Raw genomic sequence first — 24979 nt, forward strand, 5'->3', positions numbered from 1 at the left:
GTCAACTGTACTTCTAGTCTTTTATCAACCGGACACCAAATTAGAGATGGAGGAAGAACTACCTCCATCAGATTGGCCTGTGTGCAACTTTGTAGGGCATTTTCTTGGTTAAGAGTTGGTGAAGGAGGGCCCAGGCTACTATGAGCAACTGGGCCAAGTTGTATGAGACAAGGAGCTAAGCAAGCCACAAAAGCCCACTAAACAGTTTTCTTCCATCTTTTCCTGCCTCTGCTCCTGTTCAAGTTCCTGCCTTCCTCCAATGATGGGCTGAGACTGGGACTGTAAGCCAAACACACCTTTTCCTCCCTGGACCTGTTTTATAACAGTCACTAAGGTTAGATTTCAAATCTATTGAAAACAACATATCGAGAACATTGTCATATAATAGGAATTCCCTAGAATACCATACACATTGTCAGTACAACAATGAATACAAATTCTCTCTTCATTTTGGGGTGTGTTTTTCACATCAGGGTACAGTCCCTGACAAAACCATGGCACCAAGGATGGATGGAGGACAGGGCAAAACCGTGCCAATATGGACCGAGTTGCATCTTCCCCAGTGCTGTGATCGTGTTATCACACAAGTGAGGATTGCACTGCTGAGAGCATAAGAATCCCACTTATTCGAGAATATATAATAAGAGTCAGATGGGAAAAAGTAAAAACGAAAAACCAAAGTTCAAAGAAACAGATAAGGTTAATTTCAAATAACAACATTTTATTTAATACAAAGTTCTAAAACCATGCAATTTTAAAATTGGAAACAATGTAAGGGAAATTGGTCATTACAGTGGCATTTCATTGGATCTTTAAAGTTTTGTGCACTATCCCATGATGCAAGCATTACAAAAAACATGAACAAAATTAAATGTTGTATACAAGGGAAATATGACAAAATTTTATAGCATATTTTAATATGTTTTCCTTACTAATTTATAAATACAATCTCTTTCCACCAAAGAAAAATTAATAAAACATGTTAACTGCCTTGACAGTTTTCTTATTGTGTTAAGCATATAAATTATAGTTTGACTTATCTGTCAGTATTACTACTAAAAACAAAATTCTATTACTTTTTGTCTATGGTCAGACTGCAACTGAGTATGACTTCACTTTAATAGTAAAAAAAAAAAAAGATACAAGTGATTGCTTTTACTAAGTTATTTCAGCAGAAAAACATTATGTTTAAGTTGTTACTTCCGTTCTTTTTGTTACTCAGTACTTTAAATGTGGTCATTTTGGCATTTCAATATGTGAAAGGGACAAGTGCTATTTGCTATCTTTACCATGCCTTTGTAATGCAGTGTGTTGTCTCAAGAAACTAACAATACAAGTAAGATCTTTTTGTTTCCATGTTGGTGGGAGGGGGAAGATACATATGCTTCAGTATATGCATGTGGGAGCAGGGCATTGCTATCTGGTATTTTCTTAAACCACTCTTAAACATATTTTCTGAGGCAGGAGCTTTCATTGAACCCTGAACCCACTAATTTGTTAGACTGTCTGGTTGTGTAACTAAGGCTCTTCATTCCTCCACCCTTTAAGTACTGGAGTTACAAATGTAGACTTTGGTGCTCAACTTTTTACAAGTATGCTAGGCATCAGAGCACTGGTGTGCTTGTGTGGGAAGCAGCTGGATAAATAAGGCATTTCCTTAGCCCTGTGTAAATTGCTAATTACTGATGTGGCATACATCATTTCTAAGTAAGTCTAGGATATGAAAAACTGAATTCTTAATTATGTCATATTTTAGAGAATGAAGTATGTTGGACTCAGTATCCACAGGTGGCTAATATGTATTGTATCAAATGAGGGATATATATCTATCTATATATATATCTATATCTATACATATATATATATATATATCTCACACACACACACACACACATATATATATATATATATATATATATATATATATATATGTGCAATGATTTATATTGATAAATGTACAGTGTCAAGAGATCTAGAGGAAATAGGGGAAATATTGTGGCCAGGATCCTAAACACTACCACAAAATTTATGGGACAAAGGCTGGATATTCAGCTGAAGACTTCATGGTGAGAGTGAAAACTTTACAATGGGCTTACATCAAGGAAGTAGGTCATTGTATTTATGTTCTTGAGGGGGTTTATCTAAATCTTAGAACCTGTGCTATCTTCTTTCCTGGTCCACTGGTAAATCCTAATAGTTTTCCATAAGCAACCCCAAACAGCCTAAACTAACTTATGGGATGATAACAGTCTTCAAACGCCACTGCCATTTTCACAAACACAGACAGGAAAGGCTGTCATTGTCTTGATTTGTGTGATGTACCCACAAGCAAACCAAACAGGATGGCCAGGGATATAGCATTGCAGGACCTGATCGTCCTGAAAATATAAATGCCACTGGTGTCAGTAATCTGGCAATAGTGACAAGAAATACTCAGAAGAAACTCTTGAAGTCTCTCAGTTTTTGCTAAGTTATTCTCTATAGGATTCAGCTACAAACCTATCCTTCCTAAGTGCAATTCTGTACAATGTAAGAGCCTTATAGATTGAGTCTATGGGTCCAGGAAATAACATTTAGTACTTAAACGGTACATATCAGTTTAAAAATGCATTGGACTGTGACATTTACTAACAGTAAGTAATCCACTTCATGTCCTCTCTCCGTGCAAGTTCTAGCATTGCTTTCACTTGTAGTTGTACAATGGCAAGTTTCTGTCTGTCTAAACTGCCCTGAAAATGCCATCTTTCAAAGCAATGTACAGGAACAGGATAAATCACATATTTTAGCTCCATCATGGGTGTTAAATGATGCATGATATTCACAAGCATAGGCATGGTGATGGGGTTAGAAGCAAATCCCAGCACACGGAGATGGGTGCATCTAATCAGGGCAGGGATAAGAGCAGAGATTGCAGAATCATTTATAAGGCAATGATTTATCTCCAGATGCTGAAGAGTACCAGAGAGATTTGACAGAACAGTGTGAAAGGGCCCAAAGTCATCCCAATGCATCAGGTTGTTACTAAGATTTAATAGTTTTAGGTGAGTGACATGAGGACTCTGGGACATAAATTTGATGTCTCTGTATGAAAGACCACAGAATGGCAGCCACAAGATATCCAAGCCAGGCGGTAAGACTCTGTAGGGAGAAACAAAAATACATCCTGGAGAATGATGATTGAATTAGGAAAACTATACTGTTATATCTAGAATAAAACTGTCAATGTGTCACCATGTTTACTTCACTTAATAGTTTGGGGGACGCTGAGAAAGACAGTTTTCCTGTTTTTTCCTTTCTTCTTTCTTGTTTTTTTTTTTTTTTGAGACAGGATATTATTATGTAGCTATAGCTATCCTTGATCTATATAGACCATGATAGCCTTGAACTCAGAATATGCCTGCCTTTGTCTCCCAAGTGCTTAGATTAAAAGCATGTGCCAGCAGGCCCAGTTGAAAGTTTAGTTTTCAGCACTGAAATTAAATTTCTTTTCAACTTAAAAACATGTACAATATATTATACCAGATGATTCTAAGAAATGTTAAAAAAATTAATCCACGGAGTATTTACAATAATATCCATTGTAGATTTTTTGTTCTCCTTTTTAGTGGGGAGGAATGAGAAAGAGCAGGCAACTGAAAATTCCCTTTGGGCCAGTACCTAACTAACAACTTCTACTTTCATGGTCTTTACCTTGGAGATTATAGATCAGCAAAGTAATCTGACGTTATGAACTATGGACATCTGTAGATTATGTACAACAGTGCAGTGGCAAAAAATGCCTTTCTACATCTCAATTCCTCTCCCTTCTCCTCTCCCTCCTGTCTAGAGGGCTAGTGATTTTTTTCACCTTTATAGTTCTGCACTTACAATAGTATCTGTACATTGCTGGTTGCTTAATTTTTGTAATCCTGTCTTTCTCCAGTTTCACATTCTCAGAAGTGATGGAGGTGGAAAGCATAAAAGGTTTTGAGTTGTTTAGGAATATCCAAGAATGCTTTCTATCCTGTCTCAATAGACTGTACAGGAAGCCCAGGGACCTACCCCAAACTCTTTTTTATGATTCATTTATTATTATATCTAGGTACACTGTAGCTGTCTTCAGATGCACCAGAAGAGAGAGTCAGATCTCTTTACAGATGGTTGTGAGGCACAATGTGCTTGCTGGGATTTGAACTCAGGACCTTAGGAAGAGCAGTCGGTGCTCTTAACCACTGATCCATCTCTCCAGCCCTACCCCAAACTCTTACCTGAGCAATCTGTTCAGATGATTTTTGAGGTGGAATGAAGAGAATCTGAGTTCCTTAAGGTGTTCCATACGCTGCAAGTGACTGAGAAAATTTTTAAAGACTTTCCCTCTCAGAGATCTAAAAGTCACATTAGATAGAGTCAGGCTTTCTAGGTGGCCCATCTGGCACAGGATGCTGGTGATATCACTCAGTGAGCCTCTATCAACTGACAACTGATCAACACATTGGAGATCAAGAAATTTCAGGGTGTATTTGCATTTACGCAGTTTTTCAATTTGCAAATCTCGACAGCACACGTGCAAAAACCCCAAACTCTCTTCAATTTTTCGCATAAGCAAAATCCAAAAATCCTTTTCAATTAAGGAGCTATCAAGGAAAAGATCCAATATTAGTTCTACAGGCCTGGGTAAGAGAGTCTTACACCCCGAATTTATGAAACAAAGCTGTCTTTCAATTTTTGTGATAGAGGAGTCAGAATAAGTACAAGAATGAAAACACGAAGGTGATTTGGTGCTGACTTGAGGGCACGTGATCCTACATTTTGTGTCTTGCCTTAAATCTAGGATCCTCAATTTAGGTCTCCTGTAAGGATAAGAGGAGATAGAATATATGAGAAATAGCAAATGATAATGAAACCTAGTAGCATCAATGATGGTATATAAAAATGACACAAGGATGACAAATCCTTGTATCCACAGCTGGTACTTCTTATACTAATTACAAACATTCCTTTCCCATGACAATCCAACCTCCTTTCTCCCATTTTTTTATATACCTCAAACTGTCTCCAGTCTTAAATTTCCTGTCTTTCCTCTATGTAATAACACCTGTTACATAAACCCATCAAGAGTACCCTCAATAGAATAGATTATATAACAAACATTGTAGACACCAGTTTTCAACTTAAGTGTTGGGACAACAGACTCACACATAAATCTTCAACATGCACTAGAAACGACTTCTGGGAGGGTAGTAGGCTATGGTATATCCTCCTGTGTCTTATCATGTCTTTACTAAAAAGTCTTACCAAAAAGCAGAAGTCTGTGCAGGACATACTGGAAGATTCTCAATAATGGCTTTTAGGAGTGCATGTTGAGGCCCCCGTATTCTCAATGACCCAATATGGAGACAGTAAAAGGGCCAAACTTTCACCATAGCACTCAATGTATTCTTATGCCCACCCTTGAAGGCAGCAATGAACAATGGAACAAAAAGCTCTCTTGGAATGTCCTCCAGAGCTTGGATTGCTGCAGACTCGTTGCTGAGCAGACTCTGTATAGCAAGATCCAACAGTCTGTTTGGGGTCTTTCTACCCATCTTTGTGAACCTGCACCAGGATGAGAGACAGTAGAAGTTCTGTGAAAATACAAACAGTGTTAGCAAAATAGAAAATATTTAAAGACTAAATGGTGAATCAGGTGGCCACTACTAGATAGTTCTACTGTAGACACAGACTAGAAATTGACTCATGAGTATAAAAGGTAATAGTAGCACAAAGTATGTGCTACTCTTTACCCCCTTGGAGAACATCTACTCCCTCACATGTGTATTGGACATGTGTATACGATAAAATAACATTAAAAGTGGGTCATAAATAAGCAGAAATCAGTTTTGGTCACTGAGTACAGAGCTCCCAGTATTCGTCTTCATAGAATACAGGCCATGATGAAATAAAAGATAAATCTGCACAAAAGTGGTACAATAGGAAATATTAAAACATCAAATTGTGCTTAAAGAGAAAAAAATGACACACTAGCCCATCTGTATCACTATATTTGTGGCAGATGAAGATACACCAAAAATGCACAAGATACACATGAAAGAAGATGGATAAAAACTTAAAGTTAAAAGAAAAAAAGAACTTAAAGTTTAACTTAAACATATTCAAAAAAACTACTCTAGTCAAAATTAAGCCTAAAGATGAAAAAAAATACAGAAAAATCAAAGAATGGGATATTGTTTAGGGAAAAGACTTAAAAGGAACTGTTCAATATTTTGTGCCATATGTTGAAAAATAAGAAATAGTCAATCTGATAATACAATACTGACTTCTAGGGCTTGAGAATGGTGCCAGGGGTTAGGGTGGAAAAAGAGAGATATGATTCATGTAAGCTAGAGCTAATATGAACATATCACAACGAATCTTTTTAAGTTGTATTATGAATACTTATTACAAATAATAAATAACAAATTAATATCAAATACGTGATATAGATGGCTTAAAACTGCTATCTCTGAAACACACAGACTGAGGGGAAGAAAAAGTCAATGTGGATATGAAAAACATTCAAGTTTGTTAATGATGAGAAAAGACACCAAAGGAGGGATTTTATAACAGAAAAGAGTCCAAATGCTCCTGCCTTTTTCTTCTACTCCTGGAACAACAGCAACAACAACAACAACAACAACAACAGCAAGAACAAACCCTCTAAAAGGCCTAGATAACACTGAAGAACAGAAAATGTCGTGATTACATAAGATAGACTATAAAAATGTAGTATTACGTGAATAAGAAAATGAAGGAAAATTCCAGGCAGAAACATTAAACCACCAGAAAATAAGATTATTGTTACTTATCACCTACCTTGTATGGCACTTTGCCACAGTACATATTATGTCACTGTTCTTAGATAAAATAACTTGATGACTAAGATAAATTTATCATATTTAAGAACAAAAATGTTATATTTCTTGAGACTTCAGGGATTCCAATTTCAGGAAGAGAGCATTTAAATAGCTATCAAAATATGTTCCATGTCTTTAAAAAGATGGGCTTTTGTTAGCGCTCAATGTGCAAGAGAGTTTAATTACAACCTACTAGTCACAAACTTTCTTATGTGCGAAAAGAAAAGTCAAACAGCCTTGAAACAAAGGAACTGGGCAGTCTCAGGAAGCAAAGTGACTGATTTCACACATTATAAACATTAGTAAAACATATTCAAGAATTTTCTGTTGGTGCTATGTTACAAGGTCACTGCGTTCCCAGGATTATCTGAAAATATTCCAACATTTTGGTTTAAAATTTATTTGTGGATATGTCTGATATAATTTAATAAGGATTCTGGATTCCATTGTAAAGATTGTGGAGCAATGGTATTCAAATTTGACTTTTCCCTGAGAAACTCAACATTAAAAAACAACAACAACAAAAAAAAACCAGTCCGCTCTGCATAAGTTGACATATAAATTTAATGCAATTTCAAAAATACCTACAAAATTTTATGGTGTTAGTCTGATGGCAAAGTGCATAAGAATAGCTAAGAAGATGAGTCCTCTGGGCCACGCTAAGCCACCCTGAGCAACCTGCCAGTCTAGGGGGACCACCAATCTCCCTTCTCTCCCTGCCTCTCTTCCACCTCTACCAGACTCCTGAATCATACAGGTATGCTTCACTTCCCCCACCCATCTTCCCTGCTGCCTGATCTCTCTAGGTAAAGCCAAACTGCCCTGAGCAGCCTGCCATCTTGGAGTGGGGGACCTCTATTCTCTAGCTGCCCTCCCCCTACCTCATCAGACTTAAGACTCCTAAACCATACAGTTTGGCTTCCCTTTCCCCACTCGTCTATCCTGCTCTGCCTGAGACCCATCATCCTTCCTGTCTGCATCTCCATCTTTCAGATGGAACCCCTGGCAGATCAATATGCTTGCTCTTGGACACCAAAGTCAGCCCATCTCACTGGAGGTCTGCCCTAGCCAGGGACACCGGATTGCAGGAGGATTGCTTGAACAAGGGACACAAGAGGTCTGCCCCAACAAGAGAAAGAATTTGACTAACACAGATACAGATACTTACAGCCAATCATGGACTGAGATTGAAAACTTAGGGAAGGAGTGAAGTGACAACCGCATAAGGAGATCAACAGAGTCAATTAACCTGGCCCCAGGGAGCTCCCAGAGACTAAGCCACCAACCAAAGAGCATACAAGGGCTGGTTGGTGGCCCCTGGCATGTATACAACAGAAGAGGAGCTTGTCTGGCCTCAGTGGAAGAGGATGTGCCTAACTCTGTAGATCCTTGATGTCCCAGGGAAGGGTGATGCAAAGGGTGGGGACATGTAAGGTGGTTGTGAGGTGGGTGGGTGGCATGGGTAGGGGAACTCCCTCTCCGAGGTAAAAGGTAGGGGAGATGGGGTAAAAAAAAAACACTGGGGGGAGAGATGTGGAAGGTGGGCAACATTTGAGATGTAAATAAATAAAAACTTTTTTTATATAAAAAAGAATAGCTAAGAAGAAAGAAGACACCAGAGTAGGGATTTCTGATACCATAATAAGAAAGCATAAACTCTGTGGACAACTGTAATTACAGCATCTTGTCACTGTTACAGGAATCGACAAATAGTTTAATAAAGTAGGATAGAATTCCTAGAAATAGAAGTCAACACACCAATGGACAGTGATGCTTAATAAAAGCAGTGGGCTGAAGAGATGGCTCAGCAGTAGTTAGTGTACTGGCTATCTATTCAAGGGCACAAATTCAATTCCTTGCAACCATCCATAACTCCAATTCCAGGGGATCTGATGCCCTCTTTTGGCTACTGTGAGAATTTCACAAATGTGCTACACAGACATACAGGCAGGCAATACCCCATACACATAAAAAATAATATAAATAAAGAAATAAAGGTGATATGGACAAACCACTAGAGGAAAGACAGACATGCAATGTGCAGAATGATACTTGTAAATCCAAGACACATGCCATGTGTAAAAGTAGATGAAAATTTAAAGACTTAACCAAAATGTTGAATTACACAGTTTCTTGAAGAAAACATGACAGGTATTCTTTAAGCTTACTATAGTGAAGTTTTTTGTTTGTTTGTTTGTTTTGTTTTTTTGTTTTTGGTTTTTTTTGCAGTCTTCTTTATTATTAGATATTTTCTTTTTTTGAGAAAAATTTTTAAATTTTTTTATTACATATTTTCCTCAATTACATTTCCAATGCTATCCCAAAAGTCTCCCCATACCCTCCCCCCACTTCCCTACCTACCCATTCCCATTTTTTGGCCCTGGCGTTCCCCTGTACTGGGGCATATAAAGTTTGCAAGTCCAATGGGCCTCTCTTTCCAGTGATGGCCGACTAGGTCATCTTTTGATACATATGCAGCTAGAGTCAAGAGCTCTGGGATACTGGTTAGTTCATAATGTTGTACCTACAGGGTTGCACATCTCTTTAGCTCCTTGAATACTTTCTCTAGCTCCTCCATTGGGGGCCCTGTGATCCATCCAATAGCTGACTGTGAGCATCCACTTCTGTGTTTGCTAGGCCCCGGCCTAGTCTCACAAGAGACAGCTATATCCTGGTCCATTCAGCAAACGCTTGCTAGTGTATGCAAGGGTGTCATCGTTTGGAGGCTAATTGTGGGGTGGATCCCTGGATATGGCAGTCTCTAGATGGTCCATCAAGTGAAGGATTTTTAAATGGCACTCAAATTTCAGAGGTAATGAAAAGAAGCAATATGCAATCTGACCAAACAAAAAACAATGTATTAAAAAATATCAAATGCAAGAATTTCAAAAAGGTAGTTTACAGATTAAAATGATGTCGTAGTGTAACATAACAGACCAGTGGAAATTATGTTTCTTATACAGAAAATTCAAAAACTAAGGAAACAAAGGACAAAAAGATATAGAAATGAAGAAAAGATACAGATTAACAGTTCAAACAAGGAGGAGAGAGGGAGCCTCCATGGGGGAAGATGGATGATGAACACATGGCCAGGAGAAAGAGTAAGTACCTGGGGTTCCACTGAGGAGGTAGCTATGCCAGCAATTAGAAGAATAGATTAGGAATTACAGCCCAGTAATTGTCAAATCCAAATTAAATAACATAGTCTGAGTCTCAGTTATTTATAAGCTATTAGGGAATAAGCTTAAATTCGTTGCTCTACATGTTTCAAGGCCAAGAAAGGAATGATTTGTGCTTTAAAAAGATAGTATTGGATCCTTCTGGTTTCTGTCTGTGATCCTGTGCCACAGCACTCCATACCCAATTGGATACCTCCTGGAGAGAGCTGGTATCTCCAGAGAGACAATACACCTGTGAGCACAGGTAAGGCCAACACTTCTGTTCAAATTCCTGGCCCAGGAGGGATCCACCCATAGCCATCAGAACACAGGAACCAAGTAACAGCAGGTTTTCTTTTGCACCCCGAAGCTGACCCTGTGCCACAGCTCTCCATACCCACATTCCTCCCAGAGAGAACTTGTCTCCCAGGAGTACTGACACACAGGGTTGCAAGAGGTATAAGCCACAGTCAGAGACAGCAAGACCAGGTAACACCAGAGATAAACAGATGGTGAGTGGCAAGGGCAAGAACATAAGCAACAGAAACCAAGGCTTCTTGGCATCATCAGAACCTAGGTCTCCCACCACAGTGAGCCCTGGATACCCCAACACACGAGAAAAGAATCTGATTCAAAATCTCATCTCATGATGATGATAGAGGACTGTTAGAAGGACATAAATAACTCCCTTAAAGAAATACAGGAGACACAGGTAAACAGCTAGTTTACATTAAACAGGAAACAAAAAAAATCCCTTAGTGTATTACAGGAAAACACACCAAAGAGGTGAAGGAATTGAACAAAACCATTCAGGATCTAAAATTGGAAAAAGAAACAAAGGAAGACCACTCTGGAAATCGAAAACCTAGGAAGGAGATCAGGAGTTATAGATGCAAGCATAACCAACAGAATACAAAAACTAGAAGAGAGAATCTCAGGTGCAGAAGATGCCATAGAAAACATTGACACAACAGTTGAAGAAAATGCCAAATGCAAAAAGCTGCTAACTCAAAACATCCAGGAAATATGGGACACAATGAGAAGGCCAAACCTACGGATCACAAGTATAGAAGAGGAAGAAGATTCCAATTACAGAATACTTTCCTAACATAAAGAAAGAGATGCCCATGAACATACAAGAGGCCTACAGAACTCCAAATAGTTTGGACCAGAAAAGAAATTCCTCCTGTCACCTAATAATCAAAACACCAAATGCATTAAACAAAGACAGAATATTAAAAGCAGTAAGGAATAGAAGGTCAACTAACATATAAAGGCAGACTTTTCAGAATTACACCAGACTTCTCACCAGAGACTATGAAAGCCAGAATATCCTGGGCAGATGCCATACAGACCCCAAGAGAACAAAAATGCCAGCTCAGGCTACTCTACCCAGCAAAACTCTCAACTACCATAGACAGAGAAAACAAGATATTCCTTGACAAAACCAAATATACACAATATCTCTCTACAAATCCAGTCCTACAAAGGATAATAGGTGTAAAACACCGATACAAGGAAGGAAACTTCTCCCTAGAAAAAGCAAGAAGTTAATCTTCTTTCAACAAACCCAAAAGAAGATAGCCACACAAACATCAAAATAGCATCCAAAATAACAGCAAGCAACAATCACTATTCCTTAATGCCTCTTAGCATCAATGGACCCAATTTTCCAATAAAAAGACATAGAATAACAGACTGGATATGTAATCAGGACCCAGCATTATACTACATACAGGAAACGCACCTCAAAGTCAAAGAAGAACACTTCCTTAGAATAAAGGGCTGGAAAACAATTGTCCTAGCAAATGGTCCCAAGAAACAAGCTGGAGTAGCCATTTTAATAGCAAATAAAAGCAACTTTTAACCAAAAGTTATCAAAAAAGGATAAGGAAGGACACTTCATTCTTATGAAAGCACACATCTACCAAGAAAACTCTCAATTCTGAACATCTATGCTCCAAGTGAAGGGCACTCACATTCATAAAAGAGACTTTGCTAAAACTCAAAGCACACATTGCACCTCACACAATAATAATTGGAGACTTTGACACCCCACTCTCAGCAATGGACAGGTCATGGGAACACAAACTAAACAGAGACACACTGAAACTAACAGAAGTTACAAAACAAATGGATTTAACAGATATCTAAAGAACATTTCATCCTAAAACAAACGGATATGCCTTCTTTTAAGCACCTCATGGTACCTTCTCTAAATTGACCATATACTCAGTCACAAAACAGGCCTCAACAGACATAAAAATATTGAAACAATCCCATGTACCCTATCAGATGAACACAGACTAAGGCTGGTCTTCAATAACAACATAAATAATAGAAAGTCTACATACCTGTGGAAACTGAACAACACTCTACTCAATGATAACTTGAGCAAGGAAGAAATAATGATCAAAAGAATATAAACTGGAAGGGAAGAAGTTAAAATATCACTATTTTCAGATGATATGATAGTATATATATAAGTGACCCCAAAAATTCTACCAGAGAACCCTTAAACCTGATAAACAGCTTCAGTACAGTTGCTGGATATAAAATTAATTCAAACATATCAGTGGTCTTTCTCTAAACAAAGGATAAAGAGGCTGAGAAAGAAATTAGGGAAACAACACTGTTCACACTAGTCACAAATAATATAATATATCTTGGTGTGACTCTAAGGAAGGGAAAGATCTGTATGATAAGAACTTCAGGTCTCTGAAGAAAGAAATCTAAGAAAATCTCAGAAGATGGAAAGATCTCCCATGATCATGGATTGGCAGGGTTAACATAGTTAAAATGGGTATCTTGCCAAAAGCAATCTACAGATTCAATGCAATCCCCATTAAAATTCCAACTCAATTCTTCACAGAGTTAGAAAGGGCAATTTGCAAATTCATCTGGAATAACAAAAATCCTAAGATAGCAAAAAACTATTCTCAACAATAAAAGAACTTCTGGTGGAATCACTATGCCTTACATCAAGCTGTACTACAGAGCATTGTGATAAAAATTGCATGGTAGTGGTACAGCGACAGACAGGTAGACCAATGGAATAGAATTGAAGACACAGACCTCAACCCACACTCCTATGGTCACTTGCTCTAAGACAAGGGAACTAAAACCATCCAGTGGAAAAAATACAGCATTTTTAACAAATGGTACTGGCACAACTGGTGGTTATCATCTAGAAGAATGCGAACTGATCAATTCCTATCTCCTTGTACTAAGGTCAAATCTAAGTGGAGCAAGGAACTCCACATAAAACCAGAGACACTGAAACTTATAGAAGAGAAAGTCGGGAAAAGCATTGAAGATATGGGCACAGGGGAAAAATTGACAGTACACATACACACACACACACACACACACACACACACACACACACACACACACACACACACACATATCATAGACCTCAGATATTGGGACAGAGAAATATGCCAGCAGATGAATGCTTATGCAGCCAAGAGTAAAAAGGGCAAAAGACCTAAGGGACAACAGCCTAGAGTATATTGGCAGGACAATTTTACAGATTTTAAGCTAGGAAAATATGGTTACAAATACTTTCTAGTGTTTGTAGATACTTTCTCTGGATAGCTTCAGGCTTTCCCCATCAAGAGGGAAACAGCTACTATGGCAGCTAAGAAGATATTAGAGGAAATTTTCCAGAGGTTCAGAGTGCCCAAGGTAATTGAATAGGACAACAGTCCTGCTTTTGTTTCTAAGGTAAGACAGGGATTGACAGAGATATTGAGGACTATTTGGAAGCTCTGTTGTGCATAACATCCCCAGAACTCAAAGCAGGTAGAGAGAATAAATTGAACCTTAACAGAGACCTTGACTAATTTGACCTTAGAGACTGGCTCAGACTTGGTGGTACTTCCTTCCCTTGTCCCTGTTCCAAGCACTGAACACCCTCTTGCATTTTAATCTGACCCCTTTTGAGATCCTGTTTCATACCCCAGCTCCTTTGGTGTCCACTGGGCCCTCCCTGGAGGTATCCCAACTCACTGATAGGAACCTCTTCTTGAAGCTCCAATACAGCATGAGATTCGGCCCAAAATGACTGCCTTAAATCCTCCAGGGATGCCAGTCCCCTCACGATTGCCAGACTGGTGACTGGATTTATATAAGGAGGCATTGGGTACAGTCACTGGGACTCCAGTGGAAGGGACCCTTCCTGGCACTGCTAACCACTCCCACAGCCCTCAAGGTGGACAGTATTTCTGCCTGGGTGAATGCTTCCTATGTGAAACCTGCAAACACCCTGCACCTTAGAGAGAGACCCCTGCTGGATGGTACAGAAGATGGACAATATGCTCAAGCTCAAGATAACTTGATCTTGATCACGACAGCCTTGTGGTTCCTGTGGATTCTGTTTGCTTACCCTATCCTATGTGACCTTCCGCCAAACCTGTTAGAGCACTCATTGTCTCCATTCTCTTGGGATTGAGGGCAGCCAGGGAAGCTACCAGGACCTCCACTTTGGTCTTACAGTCTGAGGGCAGCCATTGATTTAGATATAGAGAGAATAGAAACTTTCATCGGTCACATTAAAGAATCATTGTCTTCATTATCAGAAGTAGTACTACAGAATAGGAGGGGATTAGGCTCTACTTTTCCTCCAGCAAGGAGGGCTAGGTGCTTGCTGACTCAGCTGAGGAGTGTTGCTTTTATATAGACCATTCTGGGGTTGTTAAAGATTCTATGGCAAAGGACAAAGAGGGACTATTCAAGAGAATGAGAGAAAGGGAAGGAGCCCAAGGATGGTTTGAGTCTTGGTTTAACAGCTCCCCCTGGTTTATTACATGGATTTCTGCTTTGTTAGGACCCCCTGATCATTTTGTTTCTGATTCTGACCTTTGCCCTTTACACTCTAAATCTCTTAGCTTCTTTCATTAAAGATCGTATAGGTATGTACAGTTGATGGTCCTGAAACAAAAATATCAAGAGCAGTACAGAGGACAGGGATATGAGCTGCATGGCTATCCACAATAGCTTCAGGATTAAAGCAAGCACAAGAAAAAGTGGAAAATGAAGAGGTCAGCTCACAGCAGATGGAAAAATTTATCACACCCCTCCCCTCCTAGAAGAGACAGGACAGAGAGCACACAGATACCCCTTTCCTCCTGGAAGAGGCAGGTCAGAGTGCATGTAGGCAGGAATGAAGAGGTAATTAACCCCTACTACCTCATTCCCTAAAGACCAATCAGTTTAAAGGGTACACTGTTCCACCAATCGTACTGTGCCTAGTTGCTGATGCTCTATTTTGCCCTGGAAACGATATAAAAACTTGCCAAAAATGCTGCTTGGGGTCACCACCTGTCTTTCTCTGCAGGATGACGACCCCAGCATGCTGAAACAAAAAAAAAATTCCTCTTGCTTTTGTATCAATCCCTGGTTCCATGTTGTTCACTCTGGGCATCCCTGGTAAGCTAAGGCTTATCAGAGTCTTACAGAAGCAGATGGACTAAGAAGTTCAAGGTGTTCACAACCATACAGTGGGTTAAAAATTCACTTTGCTGCAGGCTATCATACCTTTAAAATTACAAATCTATATAAACAAATAAAAGAGAAGTCAGGGTAAGGAAAATTAGACTATTGAAATGGACAAGCATTAAAACACCAGGAAGGGGTAGGACAAGTAAAAGTCATTGAGACACAGAAAGGTGATTCATCCAAGAGTAGCAAGCTCTCAAAACTCCAAAACTAGTTCCATGGTGGGGGTAGTTGGTTTGAGGAAAATTCACTTCCAAATATAATGTGCTTCTGATAAAAACAAAACAGAACAAGATGGACACTCTGGACCCAAAGTTAAGCCCATGATTCTCATAAGCATTAACTCAATCTCAGAAATGTAGGGACAGTGAAGCTGCAGTTGGCACTAGTCAAAATAAAGAAAAAAAAAACTTATGTTTCCTGTTTTTAGTGTTTCAGAGGTGCAATCTTGAGAGAGGCTAATTGTTTGGGGCAAAACACTCTGGTAAATAAGAAACCAAGAACAATTGCAAAATGAGGACTCGAGAGAGGCTGCCAGACTGGCTTTGTGGGAGACACCTGTAGAAGGCAGTGATGAGGTTTGGAGAATGACAGACAAGGACACGCTGAAATCATTGCCAGCAGCAGACCCTCATGAGCCACAGCTCAGATGCCATACCACCAGTGTGTCAACGAGTAAACCCCACCACCAGGTAACACCTTAGGACTCATATAATCCCATGCTTGAGACCACGCAGCAGCTCTACGTGTAGTGCCACTTACCTTCAGTAAGGGTCAAGATTGCAGAAACTTGAGATTCTCGAGTTCCCGACCCACGAAGGCCTTAGGCTGCAGCAGCCTCCTTCCTCTCACAGATGCTCTACTGTTGGGTGAGATATGAGTTCAGTGAGACCCAAATTCCAACACGAATCTCGGTGCTCTCTTTCCTTCCCCTAGTCTGTACTCTTTATTTTATAGTTCATTATTACTTCTACTTTTAAAATAGAACACTTTTATTAATTACTTGAAAATTTCATACATGCATGCAATCTATTCTGTTCATATTTGACACCAGTCCTGCCCACAAATCTTAGATATACCCCACCTCTAAACTCCTCGCAACTCTATGTGCTCCTTTTCTTAGCCATTGGGTACAATTAAAACTTCTACTTTTAACCAAATTGAGTTTAAACTTCACAGTTTACTGTCCAATAATAATAATTTCTGTCAGTATCTACTTCATATTTGTTGGGGCACATTCGCTGGCTTTAATTCTTTCTCTGTGTTTCTTTATATAGTTTAGTTAGCTACTACAGTGGCCTCTTTTCTTCTTTTTTGGATTTGAGAATGAGCCCTCCACTGTGAGAAAGGTAAACTTGAAGATATCACATCCAAAATAGTATAGAAGTCATAACACAAAAATATAACAATTATGGAAAACTGGGCAAATGAATACAAATACTCATACACCATTTAAAAAAATACTGAAGTGTTTAAAATGCTGAACAAATAGTTTGACGGAATACTTGAGGGGGCTAGAGGGATGGCTCAGCAGTTAAAATCACTGGCTGCTCCTCTAGAAGAAATTGGTTCAACTCCCAGCACCTATATAGCAGTACTGTAGAACTGTCTGAAACTCTACTCCCAGGGTATCTGACACCCCCATACAGGTGCACATGCACGCAAAACACCAAATGCACATAAATAAAATTACATCAATTATTAAAACAGGAAAGTATACTTGAAAAAAGTTCAGGAACGTTCACACATATGAACGAAATGAAGAAATCAACTCAGAACATGTGTGTATAGGGGAGAAACATAGATGAGAAAGTCATGATGGGTTTAAAAGAAAACAAGCAGAAATTCTGAAATTCCAATCGATAAAAACCACAGAGCCTGTCACTACTAAGTTAAGCTTTGAAGAAAAGTTGAAAGAAATTTCACAATTATAAATGAATAAAGAAAAAAACCTCTTTAGCACAAGGCTCTGGAATATGACCAGAAGACAAAATGTAACCTGAAGGTATAGAAAATATAGTCGCTTAAATTATACCAGAAAATTTCCTGATGCTACAGAAAGAAATGAACTTTAATCACAAGAGGCACTTAAACTCTAAAACAGGCATGACAAGAAAATAATTTTTGTACTATGTATTAGGAATAAAATGTAAGGCTATATAACCATGGATATTATACTAAGTTTAAAGAACAAAGACACAACATTAAAAGCTGAAAAAAAAGCCATCTACTTCACTTAAAAATGAAGACCAAACCTAATAACAGCAGTCTTCTTGGCAGAAACGGAAAAGCCTTGAAAATAGCAAATGATGTAATTTAAGCATTAAAGTACATAAAAGTCAAGAGCCATTATAACTAGGAGTTATATCCTAAAACCAATGAACAAATAAAGATTTTCCTGATAGCATAACCTATATATGCTACTAAGCCAGCATATAAGAAATGCATTTAAAGAAATACATACAAGAGAGGAATAAATACAGTGTTAATTGTGAGGAAGCAAGAGACTCCTCAAATTTCATGATCATATAAGATAAAGACTGTAGAAAAAGCTCTACAATTCTGTAAACCATCATGTGTCCAGTACAATGGGGGTGGGGGGATAGCAAGGACAATTGAATAAACCATGAAATAAACAAAAGATTTCCCTGAATGAAAAAGGCTCTCAATAATAATCTTAAATACAACAGTTCTAAATAATGAATTTAAGATATAAACTCGCTGACTGCATTTCAGATATGCATAGATGGTTGCTGCCTAGAGGAAATCAACCTTTTTGGTCAAAAAAGTAAAAACTGAAAATGAAAGGGCTGAATTTAAAATACTAGGTTATTGGAAGCAGGAAACAACCAGGACTATGCTCCCATCTGATAAAGTAGATGTCAAGTCAAAACAAATTTTTCAGAAGACACAGACTGCCAATAAATATTAATAAAGAAAAGAACCCACCAATATGCTATTATCAATATAAATATGTAAGCACTGAATATTGATGTATATAATATAAAACAAACAATCCTGTAGCTACTCAGTGTGTGATGACAATATCCAAATCTTGTAAAATGATAAATAAGACAAACATAAATTTGACAGTATACTGTAGACACAATTCACTATTGATCAAATAGAGTTAGATATTATGCTGGTTTAGTTTTTGTCAAATTAACAAAAGCTAGGGTAATATGAGAAGAAGGAACTCAGGAGTTGCCACCATCACACTGCCTATAGGCAAGGCTTTGGAACATGTTTTTGATGAGTGATTGATGTGTGAGGGCCTGCCCAGCTCTCTGATGGAGAAGCCACTCTTGGGCAGGTAGTCCTGGATTGTATAAAAAGGCATTTGAGTAAGCCAGGAGAAACAAGCCAGTAAGCATCCTTTCTTCATGGTCTTGCCTCCAGGTTCCCGCCTTGACTTCCCTGGATGATGGACTTAAAAGCTAGAAGGTGAAATAAACGCTTTCCTCCTCACATTCCTTTTGGTTGTGGTGTTCATCACAAGACAGCAAACCAGAAAAAAATCTCTATAGAATACTCAATAGCTACATAATACACAGCTTCTCAACAGCTCATGGGATATTCCATGATATAGATGATAATTTAGGTCAATAAGCAGGTAAAATATATTTAAAATTAAAATAATATATTTTTGATCTCGTTTGATCAGAAAGCAGTAAAACTATAAATCCCCATAAAGAAAAATTGCAGAAATGAAACAATTTAAATAAAATTAAACATTACACCCTAGAGATCAATAGCTCTGTGAAGAAATCAGGGAGGATTTTGAAAATTCCTGCTATCAGTTTAGGGGAGTATAAGGAATTCCACAAGCAATATATGCTATTGCCATTACCCACAGCTGACTACCGGGACTTAAAGTTATGACCCTATTTTGGTAGACACCACACATTTCAGGCACAGGAATTAGAGGAACTGAGCTTGAAACAGCCTTCAGCTCACTTCCCTAAGGATGAGTTCTCATTCAATGTTGTACACAATGTGAGGGAGAAAAGCAATCAATAGTCAGAATTAGCCTTAGGCTTATTGTGTTAGTTACACTTCTATTGCTGAGAAGAGGCACCATGGCCAAGGAAAAATATAAGACCATTTAATACGGGGTTTGCTTAGAGTTCCGAGGTTTAGTCCATAACCATTAAGGGGAGGAGTATGGTGACAGGCAGGCAGGTATGGTTGTTGGAGGAGTAGCTGAAAGCTTACTTCCTGATCTGCAGGCAGGAGGAAGATAGAAAGTGAGAACATGACTGGCACTGGCTTTTGAAACCTCAAAACTCACTCCCCAGTGACACAAGTCTCCTTTAACAAGGCCGCACCTCCTAATCCTTCCTAAACACTCTACCAACAGGGAACCAAATACTCATATACTTGAGTCTATGGGGGCTATTCTCATTCTAACCCCTACATTCCATTCCCTGGCTCCCATAGGCCTGGAGCCATATCATAATGCAAAATACATTCAGTCAAACTTCAAAAGCCTCCACAATCTAAAGACGGCTTAAAGGTAGAGGAGAGGGCCTAAAGATTTTATTTTTCCTGAGACTCAATGTGATCTCTGAACAGTAACCATTGTAAATTCAAAACCCAAAACTCAAATCACATACTTCTAACATATAATGTCACAAAATATACATTACTATTCCAAAAGAGAGGAGGAATGGGACATGGTGAGGAAATACTGGCTCAAAGAAAGAATGAAACTTAGCAGTAAAAATTCGCTATCTCTGTGTCTGATGTTAAAGGGCTTATTAGATGGATGGATCTTTTATATCCCACAATTCCACATGTTGTTGACTACATCATCAGCTTTCCTTAAGGATGCAGCAAGCTTCCAAACCTTCTTTCTGCTCATATTTTCCTTCATAAAACCGCAGCCACATGGCTTAAGCTAACAACTACTGCTTGCTTGGGCTAAAATCTGCCCTCTCCATGACTTACATTTGCATAAGCTGTGACTTACTAACAGTTTCTGATAGTATGCCCTGGCTACAGAAGACAAAAAAAGCCCTGCTGACTTGTCTTGCTGCCATAGCTTAATTGTTATCTGTCAACCAAACTCATATCTCAAATGAAAAGGGTAAAAATTGTAGGAACCAATATTCATAAGTTGTAGACTAAAATAAAATGGTGTTTTTAATAAGAATGGCCTCCTATAGAATCATAAATTTTAATACTTGGTCTACAATTAGTAGAACTATTTGGGAAAGATTAAGAGGTTTGCCCTTCTTGGCGTGTCATTGGCTTTGAGGATTCAAAACCCCATGCCAGACCCAGTCTCAGTTTCTGTCTCTTCTTTCCCCCTCTCTCTGCCTGCAAATTTCAGATGTGAGCTATCAGATAATCCTCCAGCTCCATGCCTGTCTTTCTGCCTACTGCTGCCACACTCCTTACTATGATGATCATAAACTAACCCTTTGAAACTATAAGCAAGGCCCCAATTAAGTGATTTTCTTTTATACTGTCTTGATCATAGGGTCTCGTCATAACAATAGAAAAGAAACTAAGAAGTGGGTACCAGAGAATGCTATACTGCTGTGACACGCCTGACCATGCTATTTATGGATAGAACTTGTACCTTGGTGTTTTCAATTAGGAAAGTGGTTAAACTCTTTATGTGAGGATCAATGGGAATCTTAGTAGAAACTTGAAAGAGAAAAATAGTCTCAGCTGGAGAGGTTTGAGAGGGTAACAATAGCAACAGGCCTAGAGACCACACTTAAGATGTTTTGGCAAAGAATGTGGCTGCTTTTTGCTCTTGTCCAAATAACCTGCCGGAGGCTAAATTGAGGAGTGTTAGACTAGTAGTGTTGACAGAGGAGATTTCAAGACAACCCAGTATTTTCTGTCATGTTATTAGTGATCTCTCTTATGCAGATGAACACAGCTCTTTTCATGGCGATAGCATGCTGTTTTGTTGCTATCGTTCTATGATATAATTTGAAAGCAGCTAATATTTACTCACTGGTTCTTGACTGTAGAAGGTCTGTCCCTCTTAATTGTCTTCTTCAATTTCTTCACTGGAATAAAAATTAGATTGTCCAAATTAGATCCTAGAACAATAGAAACAAAAATAGCATGTTAGTGCCAAAAAAGGAGATGTCCAAGTTGCTAGAAGAGAATAAATATCCCAGAAATAATACTATACATCCACAATCACCTGATTTGTGGGAAAAAGTGCCCAAATATACAATGACAGAATAGAAAACCTTTTTAAACAAAAAGAGCTAATGAAACTAGCTATGTAAATGTGGAGAGATAAACTCATATCCCTGTCTCTAATTACAAAAATCAATTTAGAATGAATGAAAAGTCCTAATGTAAGATGCAACATCTTGAAACTTTTTAAAGAATAAGTACAAGGCAAACAGTTTTAAGGCACAGGCATAGTAAAGCTTCCCTAAGATACATTCTGGAAACAGCTCAGGAAACAATAGAAGCTACTGACAAATTAAATTGGATGAAATGAAAAATATTTGCAGAGCAATAGAAACAACAATGTGTCAAGAAACAGGACGGGAATATTATTTTCTAGCTATAAACATTTTATAGAGAATTCATATACACTTTAAAGAACCTAAAACATTCAGTATCAAATATAGAAGCTGCCACACTGGTAAATAACAAATTAACTAAACTTGGCTCGAGAGAAGAAATATAAATAGTTAATAAATGTACTCATAAATGCTTAACTTCCTTAGCCCTAATAAAACTGATAATCAAAAGTACATTTGTGATGCTAAATAACAAAAAATGCTAGTGATGATGTGGGATAAAGGAACTCTTATATAATGCTGGTGAAAATATGGAAATCCTTATTGAGGCTCCTGTAGAAAAGGAAATCTAGAAGTATTTTACTCTCCAGGCATAGCATCCTAAGAAATCTAAAAGAACACACCATAGAAATACCTGCACATTCACTTTTCTGATGTTGCTTTTTACAATAATCCAGGAGTGAATTCATCCTAGAACTCTATCAACTGTGTACAGATTCTAGAAGTAAGGTGTATGCATGCACTGGAGTTAAGACCAAGTGGGAAAGAGAAACAAAATGGTGGCATTTGTAGGAAAAATACATAGGAGTAAGAACCAGCCTGGTGTGGTGGCTCACGCCTTTAATCCCAGCACTCGGGAGGCAGAGGCAGGCAGATTTCTGAGTTTGAGGCCAGCCTGGTCTACAAAGTGAGTTCCAGGACAGCCAGGGCTATACAGAGAAACCCTGTCTCAAAAAAAAAAAAAAAAAAAAAAAAAAAAAAGAACAACAACAACGAGAAAGAATCATCAGGTTACTCAAAAATCCTCCAGATTTAGGAGATAAATATTACATACTTTCTCTAAGGAAAAACTTAGATTTAATATATATTCATACTTGCACAAAAATATGCAATAAGAGCAACATAGAGTCTGTTTGAAGTAAGGAGAATAATGAAGGAGTGGGCACTGATAGAGAACAGGAGCAAAGGAGCAGAAAGTACATACTGGAAATGTAATACTATAACAACACAATGTATAATTTTTTAAAAGGATGAACCCACAGCAACTTGAAAAAAATTCTTACCAATCCTCTTCAAATGTTTCAGGCTTATATGGCAGAATGGGACTATGGAGAAATGACAACTAAATTCAGCCAAGTCTTGTGAATGGCGTTCTGAAATACAAAGGGAATCGATTAGAATAACATATATGCAGCACTAATTGGAGTCAGTGGAGTATCAAAAGAAAAAAAAAAGACATGCAGACAAAGTTTGGAAGAGGACATGCTAGAGAGGGAATGTGGGAAGAATTGGAGAGAAGAAATGTGGGGTGAATATGATCATATTTCATTGCATCCATATATAAAATTCTCCATAGGGAAAATTTATAATAAAATAAAAAACACTGAAAAATTAAAATGAAATCTATAATAAGTTGTACTTCAATGCTAATCTCCTAGATTTGGTATTTGTAAAATGTCCATAGTAGAGATATCTGAGAGAACATATTTTAGAACCCTAAAATTATTTTTTAAAGCTTTAAAGATAAAAGTCAGTCATGGAAGAAAATACCTGCAACACTTACTCTCAGAATGCAGAGATAAAAGATCACAAAGTTGATGACCAGTCACAGCAGGGCACTGAAAAAAATTCAAAATGCCTTGGAAATGAAATCACACTTATCTCCAACAGGTAAATGAACAGATATTTGTACTAGACACAAAAGTATTTTAAAATATAAATTAAATAAACTAAAAGGGAAATGAATAAATTATCTCCACTGCTCACTTTTCTACTATTTTAAAAAGCATGTCATATAAAACTAGTAAGACTAAGAGGCAAAGGAAGAAAAAAATTGTTTTTTGTTTTTGTTTCTTCCTTTGTCTTTGTGATAAGGCTTCACCATGTACCCATACTGACTCAATGGAAAAAAAATAGTGGATTTGTGAGTTTTTAATTTGTTTCTTGGTTAGTTTTTCCTCTTGGAGGAAAGAGTTTATTTTAATTTACAAGTTAATCAGGGCAGGAACACAAGGTCTTACCATAAACCCAGGCTGATGCAAAGCATTAAAAAAATTAAAAAAAAAGGTGTTCTGTATTTAAAAAAAAAATGGTGTTCTGTAGGTTTTGGTTTTATTTATTTATTTGGGTGCGGTTTTTCTTTTTCTCCCCCTCCACCACCACCAGGCCCCCTAAGGCTTCACTGTGGAAATAGACTCAAGTAAAAGATGAAAAAAATAGTTTTTTTGTTTTTTTGTTTGTTTTTGAGACAAGGCCTAACTCTCTACCCAGGCTGTGACAAAACGCGAAATCCACTTGCTTCAGCCACCAGTACACCATCACACCTGGACTAAAATAAATCTTTGAAGAAGAGGTGAAACGATGTGTGGAATATTTTAAATAGAGAATGTGAAGAGATTGGTCACAAAATGAAGTGACGCACACCTCAGGAACCAATACCTCTACACAGTAACACAAAATTGACCTTCGAGCATCCAAGGCGGAACCCGTAAAAACCTGTAAGATTGATAAGTCCCAAAACCCCGTGTCTATGTCCTTCATCCCAAATAAGTTCAATTTAAAAAGAAATGTCTGTCATTTACCTCAGTGAGAGGGTCGGGAGAATCTTCTGACTTTTCCGGCACCTTTGTCGCACGGCAGCAGCTTATTTCTAGTCAAGAGATCCTCAAAAGCGGAGAGTGAGAAAGCACGCGCAAGCGCAAGGGCGCGGGTCCTCAAAAGCCCCTCTGAGGACCCCAAGGGTTCCTTTTCAAACTTAGCGCTCTGACTGGGGGATTCCTATTGGCTTAGCTTGGGTCAGCTGACCTCTCTCCACCTCAGCTCCGTGCGGTTCTCCAGGCTACGAGGCCCTGTCCTGACTGGCAAATCACGTTTAGGTACCTACGCATCTGCCTACATCTTTTTTCAAGAAAAGTTAAGTGGAATATATGAGTATGACTTAAGC

At 38.2% G+C, this 24979-nt stretch overlaps 1 protein-coding gene across 1 annotated transcript; it reads right to left on the reverse strand.

Moving 5' to 3' along the window:
* Positions 1 to 1982: 1982 nt before the first annotated feature.
* On the reverse strand, positions 1983 to 24700 carry LOC147004570 (melanoma antigen preferentially expressed in tumors-like). The gene is made up of 8 exons (XM_085837600.1): positions 24618 to 24700; positions 23600 to 23654; positions 23100 to 23189; positions 21507 to 21594; positions 16295 to 16394; positions 5275 to 5574; positions 4248 to 4829; positions 1983 to 3138 (listed from the first exon to the last, which is right to left on the reverse strand). The coding sequence occupies exons 6-8, from the start codon at positions 5562 to 5564 to the stop codon at positions 2628 to 2630; spliced, it is 1383 nt and encodes a 460-aa protein (XP_085693726.1). The 5' UTR covers positions 5565 to 5574; positions 16295 to 16394; positions 21507 to 21594; positions 23100 to 23189; positions 23600 to 23654; positions 24618 to 24700; the 3' UTR covers positions 1983 to 2627.
* Positions 24701 to 24979: the final 279 nt, after the last annotated feature.

Source organism: Mus caroli, unplaced genomic scaffold (genome assembly GCF_978045245.1).
Source record: "Mus caroli unplaced genomic scaffold, Mus_caroli_1 scaffold_5, whole genome shotgun sequence".
Lineage (NCBI taxonomy): Eukaryota > Metazoa > Chordata > Mammalia > Rodentia > Muridae > Mus > Mus caroli.

What these genes read in the sequence shown, in the direction of transcription:
- LOC147004570 (XM_085837600.1), bottom strand. Translation starts at nt 5,564, where the DNA reads ATGGGTAGAAAGACCCCAAACAGACTGTTGGATCTTGCTATACAGAGT. An exon ending in GCACAGACTTCTGCTTTTTG is followed by an intron (nt 4,830 to 5,274) that starts GTAAGACTTTTT and finishes TTATCCTTACAG; the next exon opens with GAGACCTAAATTGAGGATCC. An exon ending in CATCTGAACAGATTGCTCAG is followed by an intron (nt 3,139 to 4,247) that starts GTAAGAGTTTGG and finishes TTCTCCCTACAG; the next exon opens with AGTCTTACCGCCTGGCTTGG.